The 24,096-nt window shown below is 47.2% G+C and overlaps 2 protein-coding genes across 2 annotated transcripts in view; both read left to right on the top strand.

Annotated features, from left to right (window-relative positions):
* Window positions 1-4,818: 4,818 nt before the first annotated feature.
* Window positions 4,819-19,650, top strand: rasl10a (RAS-like, family 10, member A; the record flags this gene model as incomplete). Its single annotated transcript, XM_084456987.1, has 3 exons — window positions 4,819-5,034; window positions 16,886-17,010; window positions 19,380-19,650. 3 exons carry the CDS (start codon window positions 4,819-4,821, stop codon window positions 19,648-19,650), a joined length of 612 nt encoding a protein of 203 aa, XP_084313113.1.
* A 2,828-nt stretch (window positions 19,651-22,478) lies between these two features.
* osbp2b (oxysterol binding protein 2b) overlaps window positions 22,479-24,096 on the top strand; it is a gene marked incomplete at its 3' end in the record, with an annotated part of 48,265 nt that continues 46,647 nt past the window's right edge. The window contains exon 1 of the mRNA XM_084457609.1: window positions 22,479-22,684. Within this exon, the coding sequence (XP_084313735.1) occupies window positions 22,527-22,684 (158 nt within the window). The 5' untranslated portion in view covers window positions 22,479-22,526. The remainder of the gene's footprint in view (window positions 22,685-24,096) is intronic.

Below are 24,096 nucleotides of genomic sequence, written 5' to 3'. Positions count from 1 at the left end.
CAGAAGTTTTGGACTGTTTAATGTGTGTACATCATTTGAAACAGAACAATTAAAAGTCTACTATATTCACAAATGCCTCAGGGTTATTCTTATGATTTTAAGCATTTAAATATTCATATAATGCTTTGATGAATTAAGAGGGATGAGTAAATGAACATCTCTGTGAATACCGCATCTTGGTAGACAGTTTTTTGGCTCTGCTACAGCAATTTCTGTGTTGGGTCGACAATAGTTTGAACTAAATGCAGGTTGAGGTTCTGACAGGGCCTCCTGCCATATATATCTTTATATACTGTCAACATCTACAAGCCTCCGCCCTTGCGAATCACACCAGCGTATCTCCCAGTCTTCCTCCACCTCTGTCTCTATGCTGGCGACTTCAATTGCCAGCATGAGGATTGGGGTTACAGCACCCATACATCCGACGGAGAAAATCTGGCTGCTTGTGCAGCTAACAACAGCCTGGCCCTGTTGTACGATCCCAAGGGCGCAGCCAGCTTTGTCTCAGGTCGCTGGAAAACTGGGACGAATCCTGACTTGGCAAGATTGATTCTTCCTTCTGAAAGGCCAACTGGAAACGCTACCGCTTCCTTACCCATAGATCCACGAGTTGCCTCCCACCACCAAACACCAACAATGTGGGTAGTTGATGAGGCGTACAGGGAACTCTGCGGCATACTGGTGAAAGCGGCCAAAAAATCCATCCCACGCGGATGTCGCAACAACTACAAACCGTGCTTGGATGTGGAGTGTGAGAGTCTTTACTGTGCCTTCCTCCGCACCCCACCAGGAGCTGAGTCAGACAGACTTTCTTCAGCCCTGCTGTCAAGACAGCTGAAGGAGACGAGCGCTGGGAGGAGGCCATTAACTCCATCGACTTCTCACACTCCAGACGCAAGGCATGGAGCATCCTTAACAACCTCACTGGTAGGTCCAGACACCCCCCCCCTGTCACTGCCCCATCTCTGCAAACAAAATCGCATCACAATTTGTAAAAAGTGGGATATATGAGGGCAAAGACCACGAAACGTCACGTCTCGTGGCAAAAGAAGTGTCTGACCTCTGGAAGGCCACAACTCTGAACTGAATTCACACCGGAGGAGTTCGCTGCTGCCCTCCAGCATGTAAAGCCAGGGAAAGCTCCGGGGCCTGATTCTATCTGCCCGGAGCTTGTACTCCATGCCGCGCCTGCCTTGAAGTCCTGGTTAAGAGCGTTCCTCTCTTCCTGCTTGCGCCAACTCAAGATCCCCAAAGTCTGGAGAAGAGCCCTAGTTGTCGCGATCCCTAAGCTGAACAAGCCTGAAGGGGACCCCAAGAGTTACCGCCCCATCTCTCTGTTATGTATCCCCTTCAAGATCCTCAAGTGTCTCATCTACGCCTGCGTTGAACCAATCATCGACCCGCTGCTCCCACAGGAGCAGGCCGGGTTCCGACGTGGGAGATCAACCGTAGATCAAGACATTTTGATAACTCAAGACATCGAGGACAACTTTTCGGCCAAAAAGAAGGCCGGAGACGTCTTTATAGACCTGACGACTGCCTACGACACCGTATGGCACCACGGCCTCACCTGCAAGCTGCTCCGCCTGCTGCCGGACAGGCACATGGTCAGCACGATCATGGAGCTTGTCCGAAACCGCATCTTCACCCTCACCACCGGTAGCGGACAGCGAAGTAGGTTGCGACGTCTTAAGAATGGAGTTCCCCAGGGATCTGTCCTGGCCCCCTCCTTTATAACATCTACACCTACGACCTGCTGAAAACAGTCTCCAGGAAGTATGCCTACGCAGACGACCTTGCGCTGGTGTCCTCCTCTGGAGACTGGCGGGTCCACGAGCCGCCCAAACACTGTCGGGTGGAATTGAAACGGCCATATCTCGACATGGGAAGGACACAGAGACACGGTTTGGACTGGCATAAAGCTCTCGGCCTAACGAACGCAGCAATACCAAACATGTCCTGCTCATGTGCACAGGGCCTCGAAATGCATTCATGGGCGGAGGTCTGTGCTCTGAGCACCATTTCTAGTATATTAATAATTTAAGTTATTTGGCTGATATTCAGAAAGGTGAGCAACGATGGTATTCTTCTAGGGTCTTATGTGGGAGTATTGGCGTACTCAAACTGCTCCAAACTGACCATGCAGACTTTGGACAATGAACTGAATTTACCGATCCGCAGGGGGTGGTGGTGTTTGTGGTAGAGTTTCATTTTAGACTACTGTATCAATTTCTATCTGGTAGATTAAAGACTTAATAATTCTTCTTCTATAAGGGACTGTTCTATAGAATATGGAATAGAACCGAGCCACTCATTTTTCTGATAATACCAATGGATTTCATGATTGTATTGAGAAGCCCAAGGAATGTGAAAGAGAAATGTTTATGAAAGACCTGTGGTTTTTATTTCGGCATTACTCATAAGCGGTTTTACCTTAGCAAATTGAGTTGTCTGCATTAATCTCAGCTTATGATTGTTAGAGACTTTTGAAATGTATTGAACTCCACGCAGGCTAGTGATTTGGTCCAGGGTCGATTGCCAGCACTAAAAGCTTTGCATACTAATCCAGTGGTGCCTCCCAGGTTTACTTTCATCTCAGCATTCATGAGCCCAAAGCGAAGTCAGGGGCTGGAATGAGTGCTTTATCCCCTCGACAGCCTATCAGCCTACATGGTGAGAGGATTTTCAACTGTGAGCATCATGAAAAAGTTTAAAGGTCTCCTACTATGAAAAACTCTACATGTTCAGTGCTTGTGCACATATGTGTGGGTCTCTGATGGCACAAACAGTGAAATAAGACCCAGTCAATTTTCTGTGTGCAGCCAAATTCAGATGATGTGATTCAACAAGCCATTCAGATTCTCATCAATGCATTCAAATGACTCATTAGACCTGTACCGCCCCTCATCTGTTTTGTTGTTGTTGCTGTGTTTTTGTTTTGTTTGTTTGTCTTTAGAAAATGTTGCGTCCTGCTGCATTTTCATTTGAGCACGGACTCTGGGTGGGGAGCAGCAGCTTAAAGCTACAAACACAAAAACAGCCTGTCCACCACAGGACTGAAACTGGGATATGCTAGAATGCTTAATCTGGGAGGTATTTTCAGCAAACATATTCAAGGATTTATATTTGGGGGACCAAACCTCATATTAGCTTGTTTAAAATGTGTAGATTAATGGGAGACCGTTTATATTGTGTGCAGATATAAATCAATAATTATCCTCCTCAAAACCTTAAAATCAAACAAACACAGAATTCAAGTTCATAGGGGGGCGACGACGATGACAATGAACCCAATCACGCATGATGAAACACGTGATCTAATTAAGACGTATTTAGCCGGGATATCCTGAAATGGGACAATCAACATAACAGAAGCACAACCAGAAGGCACCCGCGCCTCAGCACAGCCCATGTGCAATCACCGTTTACATTACAGTTCCCAAGTTGCTAGCACCCCCTGTTGGCTAAATTCTCCATCCTGCAACACACACACACACACACACACACACACATTATTGTATTTGAGAATAACACCATAGTTTTGAGTCAATATCTCTGATGAGACAGCCTGTGTAATAATGAAACAGAGGCAAACCGCTCATAATTAGAAACTCCGATTAGAAACTCCGATTTTCATTTGAAATGTGATGACACACACACACACACACACACACACACACACACGCACACACTTGCCATATCCGTTCCGTAGGCTACATTGGTTTTAAACTATGGAAGCGTGGATATATTTTAAGACACTGTTCTAGGCTACAGTGCGTGATGTCAAATTCATCAGACTACATGCTTCGGTTGGCAGTGTTTGCCCTCTAAATTGCAGGTCATTGTGGGACACGTGCTTTCCGTTATGGACCCAAATCCATAGTCTACTGCGGTTTGGCAACGCGTCAACGAAGGGGAGAGAGACATCAAGCATGCATGTTAAAAACGCACGCGCGCAAATGCGGCCACACACACACACACACACACACACACACACCCACAGCACGCGCACGCGTACAGACAGACGCTCCAATGCGCAGGGGATAAAACACACATGCTGCAGACGGAGGTCGCTTGTGTCTGTCTTTTTTGGATTCCCCTGTTCACCTGAATTATTTCACCTGGAGACGTGCCTTCTCTCGTCGAAGAGAATAGATGATTTGTTATTCTAGAGCAGGTGAAGATCCATCTTCTTGAGACGAGTGGATTAGTGCGTTCAAGGTTTCGTGGAGCGCGAGGTGTCAGTGTGTTGGTGCATTGGCTGAAGATGAGTGAGGTACGAGAATAGGTTAATTGTGGAGACTGAGGATGCTCTGTAAATAGAATGAAAACGGACTCTTTTACTTTTAAAGAAGTTGTAGGCTACGGCGATTAAGATTCTACCCATGTGGAAATTAAGAAGACGGACTTTGCGCTCCCTCATTGGGGAGAAAGTGACGGGGGAATGCTCCCTGAAGATTAACAGAGATTTTTCCTCCTGGTATGCGGACACGTTGCGAAAATCTTTCCTCCAACCATACTGAATATTAGATGGCGTGGTTTTCTATCTTTAAAAAAACACATGCACGCTTTTCGACGAAAAACAACAGTTAGTCTAAAAGTTACCATATCGAGGACGAGGACTGACAGATGTGCTCATCTAGTTAACCAGCCCATTGACATATCGAAATTTGGAGCAGTCAAGATTTCGACATGGCTCTTATAAGAACAATGACATGATCTCTGTCTGAGCAGCAGCCCTCACAGCCTCAACCTCTCAACACAGGATCTTTGCGTAAAGGCTTTGTTGTCGCCGTCCATGGTGCTTATTTTCCAGGAATGGTGGAGACGCTAAGTATCGCAGTTATCGGTGCTCCCGGAGTCGGGAAAACTTCGATAATCCGCCAATTTATATATAATGATTTCTCCGAGGTTTACACCCCGACTCGGACCAGATATGTGTACAGACCGTCTGTCATTCTGAACGGGAACATGTACGACTTGAAGGTTTTGGATTTCCCGCCAATTTCCTCTTTTCCTTCAAGCTCGAGCCAGGTAAGGACAGTCAAAAGTGAATCGGAAGTTAGAAATATTTACTTTGGCATACTGTACAAATAGTAGGCTATTCTCATATTCGTAAAGGTCTAAATGAAGCAGGATAACCTCGAATCCAGGAAGCCTGGCCTCAGTCTGTGCTCCATGACTTGACCATTTGATCAAGTTTTTTTAAATGATAGCCTAGGCCTATTCTACAGTGAGGCAGATTTCTATCCAAAAATGGACGGATATCGCGCATCATGCGATTGTCAAAAGACAACATAAATATAAAACTCTAATATGTTAGGCTACATAAGGGACATCTATATAATTAGATGTCCCTTATACGAGTAGGCGTAGGCTAGTGCTGTAGTTGCTATGGAGACCCAATTGACTTAAGCCTCAGAGAGACAACTTTGACGTTTCAAAACTCTTTCTCTCTCTGTCTCTCTCTCTCTCTCCCCCCCCCCCTCTCTCTCTCTCTCTCTCTCTCTCTCTCTCTCTCTCTCTGTCTCTCTCTCCTCTCTCTCTCTCTCTCCCCCTCTCTCCCTCTCTCCCTCTTTCTCACTCTACCCTGTTCCATCACACTTGCCCACATGGAGCTGCCGCCCTCGGGCAAGATTAAACATGATAATCTAATTAAACTAAATGTTGAATGAATCATTCCATGTGTTTTGCATCCAGTGCGTTGGCTAGCCTCTGCAGCTACAGTAGGCCTAGCCTAGCCTACACAGGGCTGCTCAGCCAGTGTGTACACATTTGGGTCTCTGATGGGCTTACTAACACACAGACTTTGAAATAAGACAACCCAGTTGGGCAGTGGGCAGACAAATTCTGAAAACATGTAATTCAGAAAGCCGTTCAGATTTTCTTGGGCTAGTGACATCACAAACCCCCCATCTGAAAAAAAAAAGTTGTGCCCCTGGTAAGAGCGCACAGAGTGCAGCACCTAGTACTGTCGCCTCAGAAAGAAGGTCTCCCGGGCCTTTCGGTGTAGAGTTTGCACGTTCTCCCCGTGTTCTCAAGGGTTTCCTCCCAAAGAACCCAATACGAAAAACATGCAGAAGAACAGATGCTCTTCAGTCCAGTCCCTGACCAGGACCTGGACTGAGCACTTGGACTTGGTCCCGGGCGCCATGATCGATGGCTGCCCACTGCTCCTGGCTGCCCCTGGAGGAGGACAGCTTGTGTGAGAGAAATGCAGGGAACAATTTCCACCGGCAACGGGCCAAAAAAATAGCACGTGTGTGCTCTGTGCCGTATCACCGCTCACTGTGTGCAATGTGTGTGTCACGTGTGACCGAATAAAGATGCCCCCCCCCTCACCCCCACCCCAGGTCCTGTGAAACCATGAACATCTGTGTTCATTTGTTTGTGGACGCCACTGGTGTCCAGAGACCTGTACTACCGTTCCCTGTGCAGAGCAGTTCTGGGCCTCTAGGCGCGGACTCTCCAAGGTCACCAGAGAGGTCGCGCTCCGATGCGGCCGCTGGTGGCGGGCTGTGCTTCCTGTTATTGGCTGGGGGAGCGAGGGGCGTCCAGGGCAACAAACTGTGTTTTTCAACACAGGAGAGCTGCCACTTGCAAAATGAGATCAGGCCAGAGAGGGCGAGAGAGCAGCAAAGACCTCCTGAAGTGCGAGGCATGTTGCTGTGCGCTCTGATAAGTTAACACAGTGTGAACAACACACACACACACACACACACATGCATGGAGGAGCAGCCAGCGGCGCTCCTTGGACAGCAGGAGCAGCAGGGAATGAGAGATCCTGGTCGTGCCCAGGGGACAGAAAGCTATTAAGAATGTGTTGTGGTCTGCAGTAAAGCCTTATTGTCTCAACACACCGGGCCTCTCAACACAGCCAAGATGATTCGGTTTTCTTCTGCTTCAGTTAAATGGAGCTTAACCCCCATTAAAGCACAGCCTGGTTGACATAAACAGCAGGTTGAAGTCAGAATGGATCACATTACTGGAGCCGTGAGGTGTGAGTATGGATGTGTGGGTGGGTTTGTGCACTGTGTTTGTTTTTGTGTACTGTACATCCCCCCCCTAGCATTGAGTCACATGGAAGCGAAAAGAACACAGCTGTTCATCGATTACTATGTTGTAACCACCTCCCATTACTATTCCTGCTTGGCTTGTGCTGGTACTGTAAGGTTTATTTCCCTGAAGAGTGTTATCAAGCAAGGGCGTTTCAGACAGTCTTTTGCCGGTTACAGAAAACCATTCGTGGAGTGCTGCATGATCTTTTGATGCGGTAGATTTATTGCTGCTCATTTCCTTGGGACTGAGGGGGCAGTTGCAGCAGGCTGTCCAGTGGGCTCTCTGTCTGTCTGTCTGTCTCTGTCCAGTGGGCTCTCTGTCTGTCTGTCTGTCTGTCTCTCTGTCTGTCTCTGTCCAGTGGGCTCTCTGTCTGTCTGTCTCTGTCCAGTAGGCTCTCTGTCTGTCTGTCTGTCTGTCTGTCTGTCTGTCTGTCTGTCTGTCTGTCTGTCTCTGTCCAGTGGGCTCTCTGTCTGTCTCTCTCTCTGTCCAGTGGGCTCTCTGTCTGCCTGTCTCTGTCCAGTGGGCTCTCTGTCTGTCTGTCTCTGTCCAGTGGGCTCTCTCTCTGTCTGTCTCTGTCCAGTGGGCTCTCTCTGTCTGTCTGTCTGTCTCAGTCCAGTGGGCTCTCTCTGTCTGTCTCTGTCCAGTGGGCTCTCTTGTCTGCCTGTCTCTGTCCAGTGGGCTCTCTCTCTGTCTGTCTCTGTCCAGTGGGCTCTCTTGTCTGTCTGTCTCTGTCCAGTGGGCTCTCTTGTCTGTCTGTCTCTGTCCAGTGGGCTCTCTTGTCTGTCTATGACTGGTGATCCGCTACTGACTGATACGAGCGGTGGGGCAAGTCTTCTGTTCGCTGTCCTGTCTTCACCTCTCCCGTCCCCTCCTCTCCTCTCCGGTCCCCTCCTCTTTGTCCCTATCTAACAGCGCAGTGGGCCCAGATGTGTCCCTGCAGAGCAAGGCTGTCTCCGGGTCACGGTGCACGCCGGACCAGGGCAGACAGAAGAGTTTCACTGTCATTACTGAGCTGATCGGATTAAAGCGCAGAGCCCTGCTGAAGAACTGGGGGTGATGCAAGGCTAATGGAGTTGGGAGCACGTCTGCTACAGTCTGTTATATCAGAATAGAGGGACTTTAATGGATGCTGCGGAAAAGTAAAGTTTACTAATTGAGGTTCCGCTGCTCCCACATGATACCCCGGGGGGGGGTTCGATGTAGAATGAAGTCATCTAAGTCAGAACCGGCGGCATGTTTACGTATTCTGACGGACTATTCTGATCATGCTAAGCCGGTCATATGGATCCCTGTTGTTTCGGAAGCGCCGTTTCTGGCCTTCCTCCATCACCGAGAGGATGTGCCTCCTCTGATCCCAGAGACTGGCAGGGCAGACGCCCCGCCATTATTTAAATTTGGGCACTTTGACAGTAATCATCATCTATTAGCTGGCGGATGCGGGTGTCTCTTGCTGTTAATATGGCAGAGCATCTGTCATAGTTTGTCAATAGGATGTGATGACAGATGGATCTACTGTACAGTAAGCCTGACACGGAGATCCACCTACGATTTTTCATCCTTTTTTGTTTTGTTCTTGTGATAATGTATCAGCATGACTCCCTCCCACACACAAACCCCCCCCCCCCACACACACACTCTATCTATTCACTCCATGCATCCAACAGCTTGTCTTAGCCATATGAAAACAGAATGGAATGGAATTGATTTTATTTAATGTACATTTTCTGTGTAGGCTCTGTTGCCCTTTTCTTGTTCAGATAAGCGCTGTCACCCACACGGACAGACCTGTCAACGGTGTGTGTGTGTGTCTGTGTGCGTGCATGTGTGTGTGTGTGTGTGTGAATGTCTGTCTGTGTGTGTGTGTGTGTGTGTGTGTGTGTGTGTGTGTGTGTGTGTGTGTGTGCATTGAAGGAAAGCACCATCATCATTCAGGCAGCTGCAGAGAGACGACAGGATCAATCCCCACTCAAATACAGTACGACCCAAATACCAATAAACCCCTAAAAACAACTCAGAGGGGTGAGCAATCTTTCTCTGGTGAAGCTGATCAATACATAATAAGAAATATCAAGCCCTGAGGACACGACATGTTTTATGTATTTGGTGAGTGTCTCTGTGGTTCATAGTGACATGGTCTCCAGCTAGTCTTCATTTTGTGGTAAATGCAAATATTCCTATTTTTTCTTGCTTGCAAATTATTCCCTTGAAAGGCGTCTTTCTAATGTATACTTGTAATATTCAGGTTTTGCATTTGGTTTTGGTTTACTGTTTCCGTGACCTTTATTTTGACTTAAAAAAAAACAAAAAAACTTTGTATTAATTGAAGGTTTTACCATTTCCCACATACAATACAAGAATATGAACATTCATACAAAAGCGCCCCCCCAGCTCTATCCTAGTACTAGTCAGTCTTAACAGAGAATGGTGGTCATCACAGCAAAGAAAAACATAGGCTAGTTTAAGAGTATCAATAAAGCTTGTCACAGCAATAAAACAGTAACAAAAATAAAATTCAATCACTAGGATCTGCAACTTCTAGGTTGGGTGATTCCATGAACTCAAGGAAGTCCTCCAGATATCCTGGAACAAAGAGGGCTTATTCCTCAGGTTGTAAGTTATCTTTTCACATGGTAGGTAAGACACAATTTCTTTAAACCACATTAAGACACCGGGAGGCGACACACTTTTTCAATTCAAGGCAATACATTTGTTTGCTGCAATTATGACCATCTTTCTGACTTTAATTTGGTTATTATTTATTCCAATCAGTGATGAATCATAGTATTCATGGTACAAGACTAACAGAATATTGGATTTAACCCCCGAGGACAGAGTGTGAGCTAAACCATTCCAGTAGGTGTTCAGCATAGAAGCCCAGAACATATGCATATTTTACATCTTGTACAATATTTACTATATTTGGAATTGAATTAATTTAGTCTCTCTGGGGTAAAATGAACTGTATGTATTAGATTAAACTGGAGAAGTCTATGCCTGGTGTTACATGAAAACCTCAAACTGATGATTCCACTTATCATCCTCAAATACAAGGTCTAAATTATCTTGCCATTTTGTATGCACTGTTCGAAACTCATTGTTCCCTAGCAAGTTCTGTAGACCATTGTATATGGAAGAGATAAAGCCCTTTGTACCCTATCTATCTATCAGGGGCAGGACCCTACCTCCATACAGTGAGTCAATATCATGTCTTATTTGAAGATATTTGTAAAAATTAGAATGGGGTAACTGGAATTTAGAAGTGAGCTGTTGGAAAGAGAGTAACACACTATCAAACAAAGTTGGCCAAAGGTCTTTATGCCTCTGTTAAACCTTTTTTTTTGTAATACCATCACTCAGAGCTTTCGATAGGAGGGGGTTATTATGGAAGGGAGGCATTGCATACAGTACAAGGGTTTGATTCTTCCTGTCCACCAGCGAACTTCCACCCATATGTTAAAATAATGTCTGGTAAGGGGATTCTTAATTAAACCGTAAGTTGTTTTGTGAGGGGTAATATAAGGAAGAGAGGTGAAAGAAATAGACAGGAGGCAGAACTCCTCAATTTGTTTCCAAGATTACAGACAGACTTCAAGATTAGACAGACTTCAAGATTAGAGTCTTACAGAGTATTCTGCCAAATCCATACCGCTTTAAGTTGCGATGCCCAGTAATAAACCTGGCAGTGTCATCCCTTCCTCAGAATATGGCCTACATAGAGTTTTGAGCTTCACCCTTGGGGGTTTACCCCTCCACAGGAAGTGAGAAATACTCTTGTTTATTTGTCTGAAAAAAAGAATAAGGCACTGAAATGGGTATGGTTTGAAATAGATACAAGAATTTGGGTAGAATAGTAATTTTGATACAACTGATGCATCCAATTAGAGACAATGGTAAATCTTTCCATCTGGCCAGCTCCTCTGCCGAATCATTAAGGGGTATAATTATACTTTATGTTAAATTCATTTTATAACCCGAAAACGTTCCATATAACTCCAGGTTGTCGAGTAATGCAGTGAGAGATTGCTTAGGCTTGGAAAAAAATAACATTATATCATCCGCATAAAGTGATAATGAATGCTCCCGCTCTCCGATACTTACTCCATAGACGGAAGGGTGATTTGTAATAGCGACTGCTAATGGCTCAATAGCCAAAGACTAGAGGAGAGAGGGGACACCTGTGACGGGTCCCACATGTTAGATGGAACTGCGACGTGGTCAGAATTTGGGCCAAAGGACGGATATACAAGATTAAAACAAGATATAACAAGATTTACAAAGTATGGTCCGATGTTTATTCTGCTTAATGTTTCAAATAGATAAGCCCATTCGACGTGATCAAAGGCTTTTTCCGCATCAAGAGGAGCCGCAATGATAGGGTCTAGGTCATGACCTACATGATGTTGAATAGTCTCCTAACATTGTCTGATGAGGAACAATGGACATGGATCAAAAGCCTGTTTGATCCATGTCCACCAAGCTCGGGAGGACATTTTAAAGCCTGAGAGCCATGAGTTTTGCAAGAATGTTATAATCAGAATTTAGAACCAAAATTGGTCTATATGAACCACAAAGCATACTGTAGTCTTCCCCCAGCTTTGGCAGCACTGTAACAAGGGCTTGTTCAAGAGAATCAGGAAGCTTACCCGTTTCAATCATTGATTTAGCATATTATAGAGTGGTTTCATTTGCTTGGGGAGGAAGGCTTTGAAAAACTTATTGGCAAAACCATCAATACTCGGCGCTTTGTGAAACGATTTGAAAAACTGTCTTCTGAATTTTATCTTCTGTAATTCCTGTATCCAATTCAACTGATATAATAATAAGATCAATACATCAAATTTGAAGAAATTCACATAAGGCTATTTCTAACTCTGTTACACTACCTATAGCATTGTCATCTGTATTGCCTAATATTAATTTATGTCATGCTTCTTTGGAGAGTTGCCTGCATATACATTTGGTTTGTTGATATATTGCTTATGAGCTGTGTTGTGCACAGTGTGACATGTGTTTGTTTTCTCATCAGCTCTTACAGTGTGTTTACGGTGTTTATGAATGAAAGTTCAAAATTCAATCTTCGTAAATCATCAGTCGTTTGAGAGAGAGTGATAGAGAGTGATAGAGAGTGACCATCATTCAGCTGGGTGCTGCTACAAGCCATCATCCATTCCCTTCATGGCCACCGTCGCACCTTGTCCTCCGTATGGTTATTGATCTGTCCGCCAAGGATTCCTGTGGTGGGAAGCAGCCCCTGTTAATGAAATTCAAGTATCACCAATGTGTTACCCCCCAAATTTGTTTCTTTCTGTTTTCCTACTTGATTGACGTTTTCTGAGTTTCTCTCAGTTTATAGTTTTACAACCTTTGTGAAACTGCCTTTTCATCCATTCCCAGAGAATCTCTGTTTATCAAGACCATTTGGTCTGTGACGTCACTCACATCCTCTGTACCGTCCTATACATGTTTCTGCACGACTGAGTGTCGGTGCTCTGACTGACCCGAAAACACTTCCTGTTGTTAGAATTCGCTTTGCAAAACGTATCAGAATAAATCTATTGTCTCTGTTTGAAACCAGCTTGAATCGACCACTTGCGTGTTCTTTTTATTATCTAACTAAACCCAGTTAGATTTCTTATTCATACCCCTCCACCGCTGCCGGGTGTGACCACGCTGTCATAGCCTGATAAAATGCCACCAATGGTCTGGGTTGTCAGGGAAACTCTGCTTTATTTGGCAGTGACAGGAAGAAGTCACAGAAGAGCGGTATACACTTTTTTGCTGAGATTTCAGAGGGTTAAATGGGGAACACTAGCCTCGTGAGACCATCCTGATTTCCTGAGTTCACGTTCTGTTTGTCTCGCAAATCAGTGTGGATACTCTCCATAGGGATCCGTTTGTGCCAGATCAGAAAACGATCTCACCAATCAGCGCTGGTTCTGAGGAATTTGAAATACAAACAGCTACGCTTGGTGGGTTTAGGTGTGACGACAGCGAGGAGCGGTTCATGATAGACGGTGATAGACAGATGGCTCATCCAATTACCTGCCTGCGCTTTTCCAACAAACCATCTGGCGCATCAGGCTAGTAGAACACCCACATGATGCATGTGTTGTGCACACACAGACACACGTTTAAAGGAGAATGCTCGTTTTTGACAACCTGGACCTTATTTACGGCATATTATAAGACGTTTGACTCACCGAGATAACTTTGGTGTAATTCGGAGGCCTGTAGAAGAAATTTAAAATCCAGCACAAGCCAAGTATATCCATGTAATGGCAGCGGACGGGGCACTGAGAATGCAGCTTCTAAAAAATCTATTTTCTGCCGCGAAAGGGTTGTTTTCATCAATCTGTTTTTATGAATCGCTAGTTGTGCTTACATAGAGCGAGGGCTTGTTGTGGTTTTTCACATGCCTCTGTAATATGATCTTTAGAAACTTCTTTAGAGACGAAATAGCTTCCCCACTTGCTCCAGCATGCATGCGCACGGCGCTCCTTAATATCTTTATTATTGTTCACATTTGACATGAGTTTTTGAACACTTTCTTAACACAAACAATAATAGATGCTTTGGGAATCTCAACGGCATACGTTTTCAGTCTCAGTTCACAGGAAGCCCCATCTCATCTGTATATGGGGATTGCCAATTATTGCAGATATTGAACAGAATTTTGCCAATGCCTTAGCTTTTGGCTTGGGCATTCTTCGTCTGAGGAAGAGCGTTGTCGCTCGAAACGTCACATCTATATTTTTTGTCCATAAAAAATCTAAATGGAAGCTACAGTGTGCGGACTCTTACTTTCTTTGGTACATATGCTTTTTTAGTCCAGCACCTGCCTTATTAATTATTTTGGGATGTGCGCGACCCACTTCTGATTTAGCTTGGGCATTCTTGCCATCTGCAAGCCCCTCACAACTAGTTTGTGGACAGGTTTCCAAATATAGACATCAGCAGTTTACATGTGTACCTAAGCTATGTAATAGCATCCATGAGCAGTTGGTACTTTCAAACCTTGGTAAGGAATGCCTCTTCCAGAATGTGATCGAACGTACATGCATCCTAGTATACTTCTAAATGCTCACTTCTCTACTGTCCTCATTGACAACAACATCTGGTGTATTAGCTGTACAGTAATGTTGAAAAGGCTCATACTTGTGAGTTGTTTGGGGGGTTTATTGGTATTTGGGTTGTACTGTGTTTGAGTGGGGATTGATCCTTCGTCTCTCTGCAGCTGCCTGAATCTGATGATGGTGCTTTCCTTCGATGCACGCACACATGCACACACACACACACAAACACATGCGCACACACACACACACACACACACATGCACACACACACACACACACACTTAGGTGAGTACACATCCATCCAGTTTATTGCTCTACTTAAAACCGCCTCTACTTAAAACGATGTCTCTGTTTTTCCACCGTTCCGTCTTACAGAGCTTATAAAACAGCAGATTGAGTTCACAAGCTGCAGCGTTGCCAATCCCACTGTTTCTGTATCCAGAGCTCCGCCTCCACATCATATACAAGACTTCGACGACAAAGAGATATGAGCTGAGGATGCAGGTGTTATTTTTAGCCCACAGAGAGACGGGAGGCATGTGACCTGTACATTATCTACTGAGGCGACCGTGGCCAGACCCTATGATGCCTGGTGATGAAAGAGAGGGAAGGCACGCTTCATACAGCCAGCCCTAGCATCATATAACACGTTCTTTATTGAATGATGGATGAATGGTGGCACAGGTGCCGCGATATTGATTAAACAGGGAGGAGAGCCACACAGGGACTCTGAATCACACCCCCAGACTGGCCTGTGTACAGGGAGAACGACTATACAACAACGCTTCTCAAGAAAGATGAGAGGAGGAGTAAAAAAAAGGATGGCAGAGGAATGTTGATGGTTTATGTTCTCCGCACCCTCCACCCTCCTTCCTGAAAGGACACAACCTCTCCGCAGGGACAGAGAAAACACGGCAGTAAAGCTTGACTTTTCCCCTCCACCACATATTGTTTCTCTTTCTCTCTCTCTTCCGCCAGCTCTCCGCCTCCTCCCTCGCTCCCCCCCCCCCAACTCGCCCCTCCTCCCCACCTTTGTTTAATAATCTCAGTGCGACGGTGTTTTTCTCCGAGGCTCATCACCCTTATTATCTCTGCCTATATGGAGATCTCTCTCTCTCTCTTTCTCCCCTTCTCTTTCTCTCTCTCTCTCTCTCTCTCTCTCTCTCTCTCTCTCTTTCTCCCCTTCTCTCTCTTTCTCTCTCTCTCTCTCTCTTTCTATCTCTCCTCACACCCACCCAGGCATTCCCTTGCTTGTGTCACAAACCCTCCGAATGAGATGCTGGCAATTATTCCCTGTCCCTGTCAGCGCCAGCATGGATGTGTTACCACTGTCACAATTACGCCTCAGCTTACTCAGTGGCTGTTGACAAATTCCCCGTAATAATGCGGCAGACGCCCAATCACAGTTATGTATCAGACAGGATGTTAGAGACTGTAGACTAGACTTTTTTTTTTTAAAGGAACTAGAAATGGATACGTTTAATTCCGAGCACGGGGGAGCGCTATTTCTGGGGTGAGACGAGTGAATGTGAGGCTGCCATGTGGGATTCCTTCCCCCCCTCCCACGGATGTGTTACCCCCCTGGTGTTCGGGTGGGGGGATAATGATGATGTTCACACCCTGTTCCTTCCTCACGGCTCCTCGTTCTCTCTCTGGTCCCACACAGCAGCAGCTTTCCCTCCTCTCGTCCTCATCTCCCTCCCTTTCTTCCTCCATCTCTCTCCCCCTCCTAAGCCGGCGAAACCACTTATGGATTCAGCTCACGCCGGTAGAGCTGGTGACAGAAGGTGAAAAAGAGAGAGAGAGAAGAGAGAGAGAGAGTGGGGGAGAGAGAGAGAGAGAAAGAGAGTGTGTGTGTGAGTGTGTGAGAGAGAGAGAGTGTGTGTGTGTGTGTGTGTGTGTGTGAGAGAGAGAGAGGAGACCAGGTCACGGTCATCACCTCAAGCCGAAACCAATGTCTCCAATCGTGCCGCGTGTTGTAATTATTGTTAGTCAATCATTGCTATTGGGCTCTTTAATCAGTGTGCAGGGCAGGGCGAGGGCCCCTAGCCGCGCGTGTTCCTGGTGTCAGGCTAGATGGGAGAGCAGCCCTGCCCTGGCCCTCCGCCCCCCCCCCCCCCTTCCCGGTCCCCCCCGCCCCCCCGCCAGGCTGCAGCTGGACCGGCATTATGCACAGATTCAAACAGCAGGAAGCGCCATGAGGCGTCTTGCACTCCTGAGTGCTCTTAGGATGGACGGGTGAGGGGAGCGGAACAAGATAACCAAAGCATGCTGGGTAATTACCTCTGGGTATTTTAGTGTCGTGGCTGCCTGCGCTCAGGAAGTTAAATCGAAGTGGAAATTACCCGTGAAAGCAACAGAGGGTTTTCACGGCCGGCCATGTTGGAGGTTTAAGCTTAGGTTTAGCAGGTGTAAGCTCAGGTTTAGGCTAAAGACCAGATAGATAGGTAGATAGATAGGTAGATAGGTAGATAGATAGGTCTATCTACCTGTCTGTTGATCTATCTATCTAGCTAGCTATCTACATTCAGTAGCTTCAACCTCCAACATGGCCGACTGATGACGGGCCGTGAAAACCCTCTATAAACCCCGATCCCTCGCAAACCAAGACGTGATTTTCGATATCGTCAGCGTGTCTCCGTGTACCCTTACGTGTCCCTGTCCTTAGCGAGTGAGGGGCAAAATCAGGACTCTCCCCCCCCCCAAACGCCTAATGTCCTGCTCTGCTGTCTCTTGTCTCTCCGATGCCGCAGGAGTGGATGGACCTCCGTTGCCGAGGGGTCCGCAACGCCAACGCCTACATCCTGGTCTACGACATCTGCTGCGTGGAGAGCTTCGAGTACGTCAAGATGATCCGGCAGCAGATCGTGGAGCACAGGTAAGGGGCTCTGAGGAGGCTCTACCGGAGGCACGCGGGCGCCAGGCCACTCGTCAGATAGCGTCATTAGCACCCATCTGGTGCATTTTCTCACCACTGTGCGTGTCCTGGTGTCCTAGTGACACCCAATGAACAGCAGCATGTAATCACCCCCCCCCCCCCCGTCCTCTTCCCTAGCGTTGGGACGACTGGTAATGAGGTGACATTTGATTCTGGCATTGATGGGTGGCTGGTGGCCGAGCGCTGCACCGTCTTGGTCCGGGGACGTAATAGAAGGCAGGACACAAGACATCGCACAGGCACACATTTGCATACTGATGAGGGGAGCGAGTGGCCCTCTTTTGATTGCGCTATAAAGAGGTACGCCTCTTCTGCTCGGTGACGTGGACGGGCGCCGTTAGATCCCGACCTCCCCGCCTCCCCTCCCCCTCCCCCTACACACCTCCCCGCCCCTCCCTCCCTCCCCCACCTCCCCGCCCCTCCCCCTACACACCTCCCCGCCCCTCCCTCCCCCACCTACCCGACCCCTCCCCCTACACACCTCCCCGCCCCTCCCTCCCTCCCTCTCCCACCTTCCCGCCCTCTCCCTCCCTCCCTCCCGCCCTCCCCCACCTCCCCGCCCCCTCCCTCCCTCCCTCCTCCACCTCCCCGCCCCTCCCTCCCTCCCTCCCCCACCTCCCCGCCCCCCCCCCTCCCTCCCTCCCTCCCTCCCTCCCTCCTCCACCTCCCCGCCCCTCCCTCCCTCCCTCCCTCCTCCACCTCCCCGCCCCCTCCCTCCCTCGCAGGAGACGGCTCTCCTAGACAGCAGGTGAGCTGTTCCCCCGGGTCATCTCTCTGGGTCACAGGCCGTGCCGGGGCCCCTCCCTCTGTTTAGGGCCCATGACAGAGCCTGCATTATTCAGGAGGACAGGAGAGCAGGTGAAAGGAGAGGAAAGGAGAGATACAGGAGGGGAAGGAGAGAGATAAGAGAGGGGAGGGAGGGAGGGAGGAAGAGAGGTAATGGAGGAAGGAGAGAGCGTAGATATAGAACCACCGTAGAGAGATTCGATAATGTGTTGCTGCCTGAGGAATATTTGAATAATGGAGGAGAGAGATGGCACCAGTGGCAGATCTTTGTGGGTTTGAGATTACAGAGACGTCAGCGGGAGGAATAGGCCGTGTCTCTCCTGTGTTTACTACACCCACATCAAGATACGCCGGTCCATGCCATCTCTTTCTGTTGTTGTTTTTTTTTGTCATTGTTCATTTTTAGCTTCCGGCCCAAAAGCCCCATAGCAGCCTTTGATGTGAATACAGTACTCATTCTCTCTCTCGCTCTCTCACTCTCGCTCGCTCTCATACACACACACTCGTTCTCGTTCTGAACCTATCTTCCAACCTTCACACGTGAGTGGTAATATGAAGAGATATCTCTGTGGTGTGAGTGCACATGCCCACTTACTGTACCTGGAAAAATTGTGGGAGGAAAAATGGTGGGAAGATTCTTTTTTTTTTTTAAAGCCCACAACAAAGATTGGATTTAAGCGTTGATTACAATAGTAATATCTATTATCATGCTCTATTATAATTTTTTCGTCCACTAATTGCACACCCATCATATGCATGCATTCTGGTTCATGAGCCGTGTTAATCATGGGATCTTCTGTTTTTTTTTCCTCCAGTACATTTTGACTGCCTCCGTAGCCGAACGCTGACTCTGAGCTTCTTTGTACACACGATAGCGTTACATAAGCCGAGCTTCAGTCGCACTGCCTCCACCCGGCTCCCGGTGTGGCCTAGATCTCCACCAGACAGCCGCCGGGCTGCGGAGCGCATTTCCCTCCACGTTTAGTCTCGCTGGATGGAGTCCGGGGAAAAGCCCACCCCCCCCCCCCCCCGGAGCTCGGAGCTCTGATCCTACCCTGCATGCCTCTCACCCAGGCAGGGGGCCCCCGGGAACAGCTCACTCTCACACACATCGCCCCCCTATTATGGCATTCAGCCCACACGCATACACACGCGCGCGCTCTGCGGCAGTCTCGCACGCGCGGATGCCAATAGACGCTTTCTGAGGGAAGCTGTCGCCGATCTCTCTATCCTGCCTCTGAACGCCCGGCCATTCGTCGCCATTCATTTTCCGGACTAGGATTTACGCAAAAAAATACAGTTTTTCGTGAAACTCGGCCTAGCGCTGCAGCACGGGGCCAATTTACAACCCGTTTGATTTCAGGGCGCGCGCAGAGCCGCGACATGCGTCCAGGCCCGGAGGTCTGTGCTCTCCGATCACCGTTTCTAGTCACGAATCCAACTCTTTTCCCCCCTATTCTTCCTCTTTCCTCCACGTCTCTCCCCCCCCCCGTGTCTCTCCCTTCTGTACCTCTGACCCACAGGGAGGGCAGCAGCAGCGAGGTGCCCATCCTGGTGGTCGGCAGTAAGAGGGACCTCCAGCGCCAGCGCTTCACCCCGCGCCGCGCCGTTTCCGTGCTGGTGAAGAAGACCTGGAAGTGTGGCTACGTGGAGTGCTCGGCCAAGTACAACTGGCACGTGGTCCTGCTCTTCAAGGAGCTGCTGGGCAGCGCGGTGGCGCGCGGCCTGCGCCACAACCACGCCTCCATCCGCCTGCAGGGGGCGCTGCAGAGGAACCGCTGCTGCGTCATGTGACCCGAGCGAGCAGCCCGCTCCTACGCCCCCCCCCCCCCAACACACACACATAGAGGCCCCGCCCACACGGAGGTAGCGTGGGGACAGAGCAGAGAGACTGGTTTGTCTAATGGCTGGAAAACAGCCCGAGGCCTCTGATGCTTCTCTGTGCTGATTTTGCTAACGAGGTTCATTTAACCCTGATGCGCTGGAAGACATCGACTTGTAGCCCTGTGTTAGTCTCTTAATAAAATAATCATTGAATGAAGGGAGGGAAGGAAATAGAAAGGAAAAGAGAGTAAATAGCTTCGATCGGCGGATACACAGACATTAATTACACACACGTCACCGTAGCAAATGTGATGGTGTGTTTACCAGACCGCAACTCGTAGTGGAGGCAGTCTGTTGGTGTAACAGGGAGTTGAGAGCTTGTGTGCAGCCGTGCATTTAGTAATACTGACGTGTGTGGATCTCCATTTTAGTCTTCTTCATTGAAGTGGAAAGAATGCAATAACTGACAGTCTTCCTGAGAGGAACGCAAGATGAATGGTTTTCAGTGAGGTGGTATCGTTCATAGTTTTTTTTGTGTGAAAGCAGACCCAACAATGAAAGGAAAAGGGAACATTTGTCCACATTATCCACCTGAATACCACCATAACAGTAACCTAGGCGGGGAGTGAGCCTATGACATCTTCAAGTTCCAGCAGTTAACAACAGTTACAGTAAGTATCAATTTAAAGCTGCAGTCCCCTCTTACACACTGAAAATATTCTTGTTTTTATTTAACCTTTATTTTCCCAGGGGAACCCATTGAGTCCAAGGTCACATTTTCATTGGTTCCCTGGTTACAAATCCAAACAATACAAACAATATTCCTCCCCCAACCCTTTCTTTCTGTGAAGCACATTGTGTTGCCTTTGTGTATGAAATGCAATATAAATAAAGTTTGATTTGATTTGATTTGAAAGACAGCATACATCAACATAAATATAATATATAAGTATAACATAAATACAAATACATTACACAATTAAAACTGATAAACATTATGGCAACATTGTTTAGAAAGAGAGGGTGGTGATGTTCTCTAGCAGCGGGAAACGCTGCAGTCTTATCACGATGAAAGATTTTAATCTGCTCCCTCCCTTCTCTGCCTCTGTGTTTCTGATGAATACATTAAATCCATCTCTGGAGCTCTGGTGCCTGCAGGAGACGGCAGGAGGCTGCAAAGCAGCGTGCGTTTTGCCAGGATTTAGTACAGTGTGTACCCCCTGGAGAGCGAGTCTGTGTACAGTGCCGCATGTGGCGTGAGCCATGTACAGGAGGGAGGCGAGCGTGTGCTGATGTTGCAGTCCTGATCGTACCGTAGTGATCAGTCTGTAATGTACAGTAGGTCATTTGGTCATGTTTAGTGAAGAGCATTGCAATGCAGAAACAGGGAGCCTCTGGATCTGTTACAGTATGGCTAGCTGGAGACACACTGTCCTCTACTGTGCTATAAACCTCATAGGACACACACACACCTATCACACACACATGGACATTTTTGAAAGCAGAATATGAATGTTATGAGTTGTTTTAGAATGCTGTTTGTAAGATGGGGTTGTGTCAGTGTCCCCTATGATCACATTCCTTTGAAAATGCACTGAAAATAAGTACTGTATATATTTATGAGTGCATCATTGATTTGCATGCTGTTGTTGGCTAACCCAGCAGGTCAGGGTTTAATTGCACTGGTGTGATTATGTGTTGATGTAATTAATCATGACTGATGTATTAGGACTGATCGCTTGTTTTCAAAGTGAGAGTTGTGATATATTATGTAGCATTGGGATTGCTATGCTTGAAAGCAATGTTTTGTAGCATGAATGTCCATTCATTTGATTTTAAAATCTGGGAGTGTGTCATCTGTTACAAAAGGGCTATTTTTTGTATCGAAACATATCTTGTAGACATTTTTACCAATGTGTTTTGTTTTTTGTTTTTGACACTTGGAATTAAATGCTTTTGAGAATAGTAGGCAAGTCTGTCATTCCCTTTTCTTCACACCATAAAAATGACAATATCGCCACCGTGTGGGGAACTATTGGTTGTGCATATGAACCAAAATATGCTGTAACATACACGTAGGTTACAGTTTACACAAAAACATAATGGTAACAACATAATAAGTGTTCAACTGTGCAATTCAGGCTAGTTATTACATTCTCGTAAAGTTGACTGACATGACAGGGTTATGTGAGTGACATGGTATATCATGGTAACAGTTGTGGACTATTTATTTATATTGGTGGAACCAGTGAATTCCTTAAAGTCAATAAACTCGCAAGAATGCCCAAGCTATTCACGCTCCTCAAGCTATTAGACAGTGTAGTAAAATCAAAGTATCGCGGGTTTAATTGAATCGCAACCTCAACCAGAATCATACTTTTTACATTTCTATTCAAACTGATCTAGGCAAATATATAATACTAGCGAGGAAAAATATAAACATTCATTTTCCAGATAGTAACATCGAGTCACATGCGTGATGAGGAATTCCTGACAACGTCACGAGCCTGGCTGGACGGTCCTCGCGCGCAGCATCACTTTTCATCCTCCAACGGTTTCAACCGTCATGTGAAACCGTTGCTCGCAAAGTATTTTATCCACGGCCAGCCCGGACCCTGCCCGGACCCTGCCCGGACCCTGCCCGGACCCTGCCCGGACCCAGCCCGGACCCTGCCCGGACCCTGCCCGGACCCAGCCCGGACCCTGCCCGCCCCCCAGCCTCCCTCGTTGTGGGTGAGTGTATGGGCAGAGCGACCCCTCTCTGCGGCTCCGGTAGTAGGACAGCATCCCTCCTCACCGCGGTCCCTTGCCTGTCCTGCACACCCCAGCGTGCGGCGGAGCGGACTATGAGCGACCCGGGGAAGAACTCGGCTTCCACCTCCTCCACGGCCGCGGCTCCGGGCTCCGATACTTACAAAGGCTGGCTTTTTAAATGGACTAACTATTTGAAAGGCTATCAACGTCGATGGTTTGTCCTCAGCAATGGCCTTCTGTCATACTACAGGTAAATATGACACCGTCGAGGACACAAAACAGTAGCAGTCGTGTCAAAATAAACGCCAGTACTGTATACTGATGTGTGCATGGGTGATAAAACCTCTTGCTAATATGCTAGCTGGCTAGTCAGCTATGTGTCAACTGTTCACTACTGGCTAGCCACAGTAGCTATGGAGTAACGTTAGCTTTTTGCCTACTATAGTTAAGGTATACTTTGTTCGCCAGAGTGGACTTGCAACTGTCAAAGCCACACACTCACACACTCACACACTCACACACTCACACACTCACACACTCACACACTCACACACTCACACACTCACACACTCACACACTCACACACTCACACACTCACACACTCACACACGCACATCATCAGGAGGCTGTCCTTCCCCAGTGTTGCTTGGAGATAGAAGATATATGCTCAGCACTTCGCTTTAATATCTGGCTGTAGATTTAAATAGCAACATGCCTATGATGTAATATGTGATACATAGACAGTTAATTGACACATATGAGAACTCTAGCAGCTGAATTGTAGAATTGCATCTAATTTTAAAACGATACAGTATATATGGCCGTAAAGTAACTCTGGTCATGTTCAGAGTGGCTATAAAGTTACTGATCTGCAATATAATAATGGAATAGCTAGCAGGCTTAGCATGACTAACCAGCCGAGACGCACCTAGGCTGCAAAGATATGACTAAAAGAGTAGAGCCCAGTCCATCATGATCCACTTGGCAGCATGTATTAGTCATCATCATCTCCTCACTGCCCCTGTGCCACCTGTGTGCTACCCTAATAACACCTGTGGCTCAGGTGCTTAATGAATGGGAGTCATGTTTCTTCTGGATAGCGGTATGAACAGGAGAGACAGGGGGCGGGGTTAAATGTAACAACAGTTGCTCGCCCAGTGAATCTGACCCAATTTGCTTGTGATTAATTAATTGATCAGAATGTAGGTCTGTTTCTCTGCACTCTTAATGGTGCCCTGAGACACACCAGGGCAAAACTGTCACATGTTGCTGCCTATCTGCTAATGAGAGAAACAAGAAGAACAAATCCGAAATACTTTTCCAACACTTCAAGCTTTGTCCGTGTGGAGGCTAGTAATGCACTGTGGAATCTTAATTAGAGGTAAATTTGATCTATTTTGACCTATTTTGAAAGACCAGACTACTGCTCTCCCCGGCTGGTGGCTTATGCTATCTCCAGAGCAACAGGAAGGAGTGTCTGAAGCAGACCTGGAGATGATAAGCTCTCCTACCGTACCAAGCCCACCCCACCATGCCAGGCTAGAGGATCCACCACATGACACCACCACACCTTCACACACAAAGAGCTCTGTGTTCTTTTTGTGAGACGGGTTAGTGGAAACTGAGACAGGGGAGCCAAAGTCCCACTCATGTTTGTGCCGA

Source organism: Borostomias antarcticus, assembly GCF_949987555.1.
Source record: "Borostomias antarcticus genome assembly, chromosome: 23".
Taxonomy (NCBI): Eukaryota; Metazoa; Chordata; class Actinopteri; order Stomiiformes; family Stomiidae; genus Borostomias; species Borostomias antarcticus.
The sequence above is the reverse complement of the archived record's forward strand: the minus strand, read 5'-3'. Positions and strand labels throughout refer to the sequence as shown.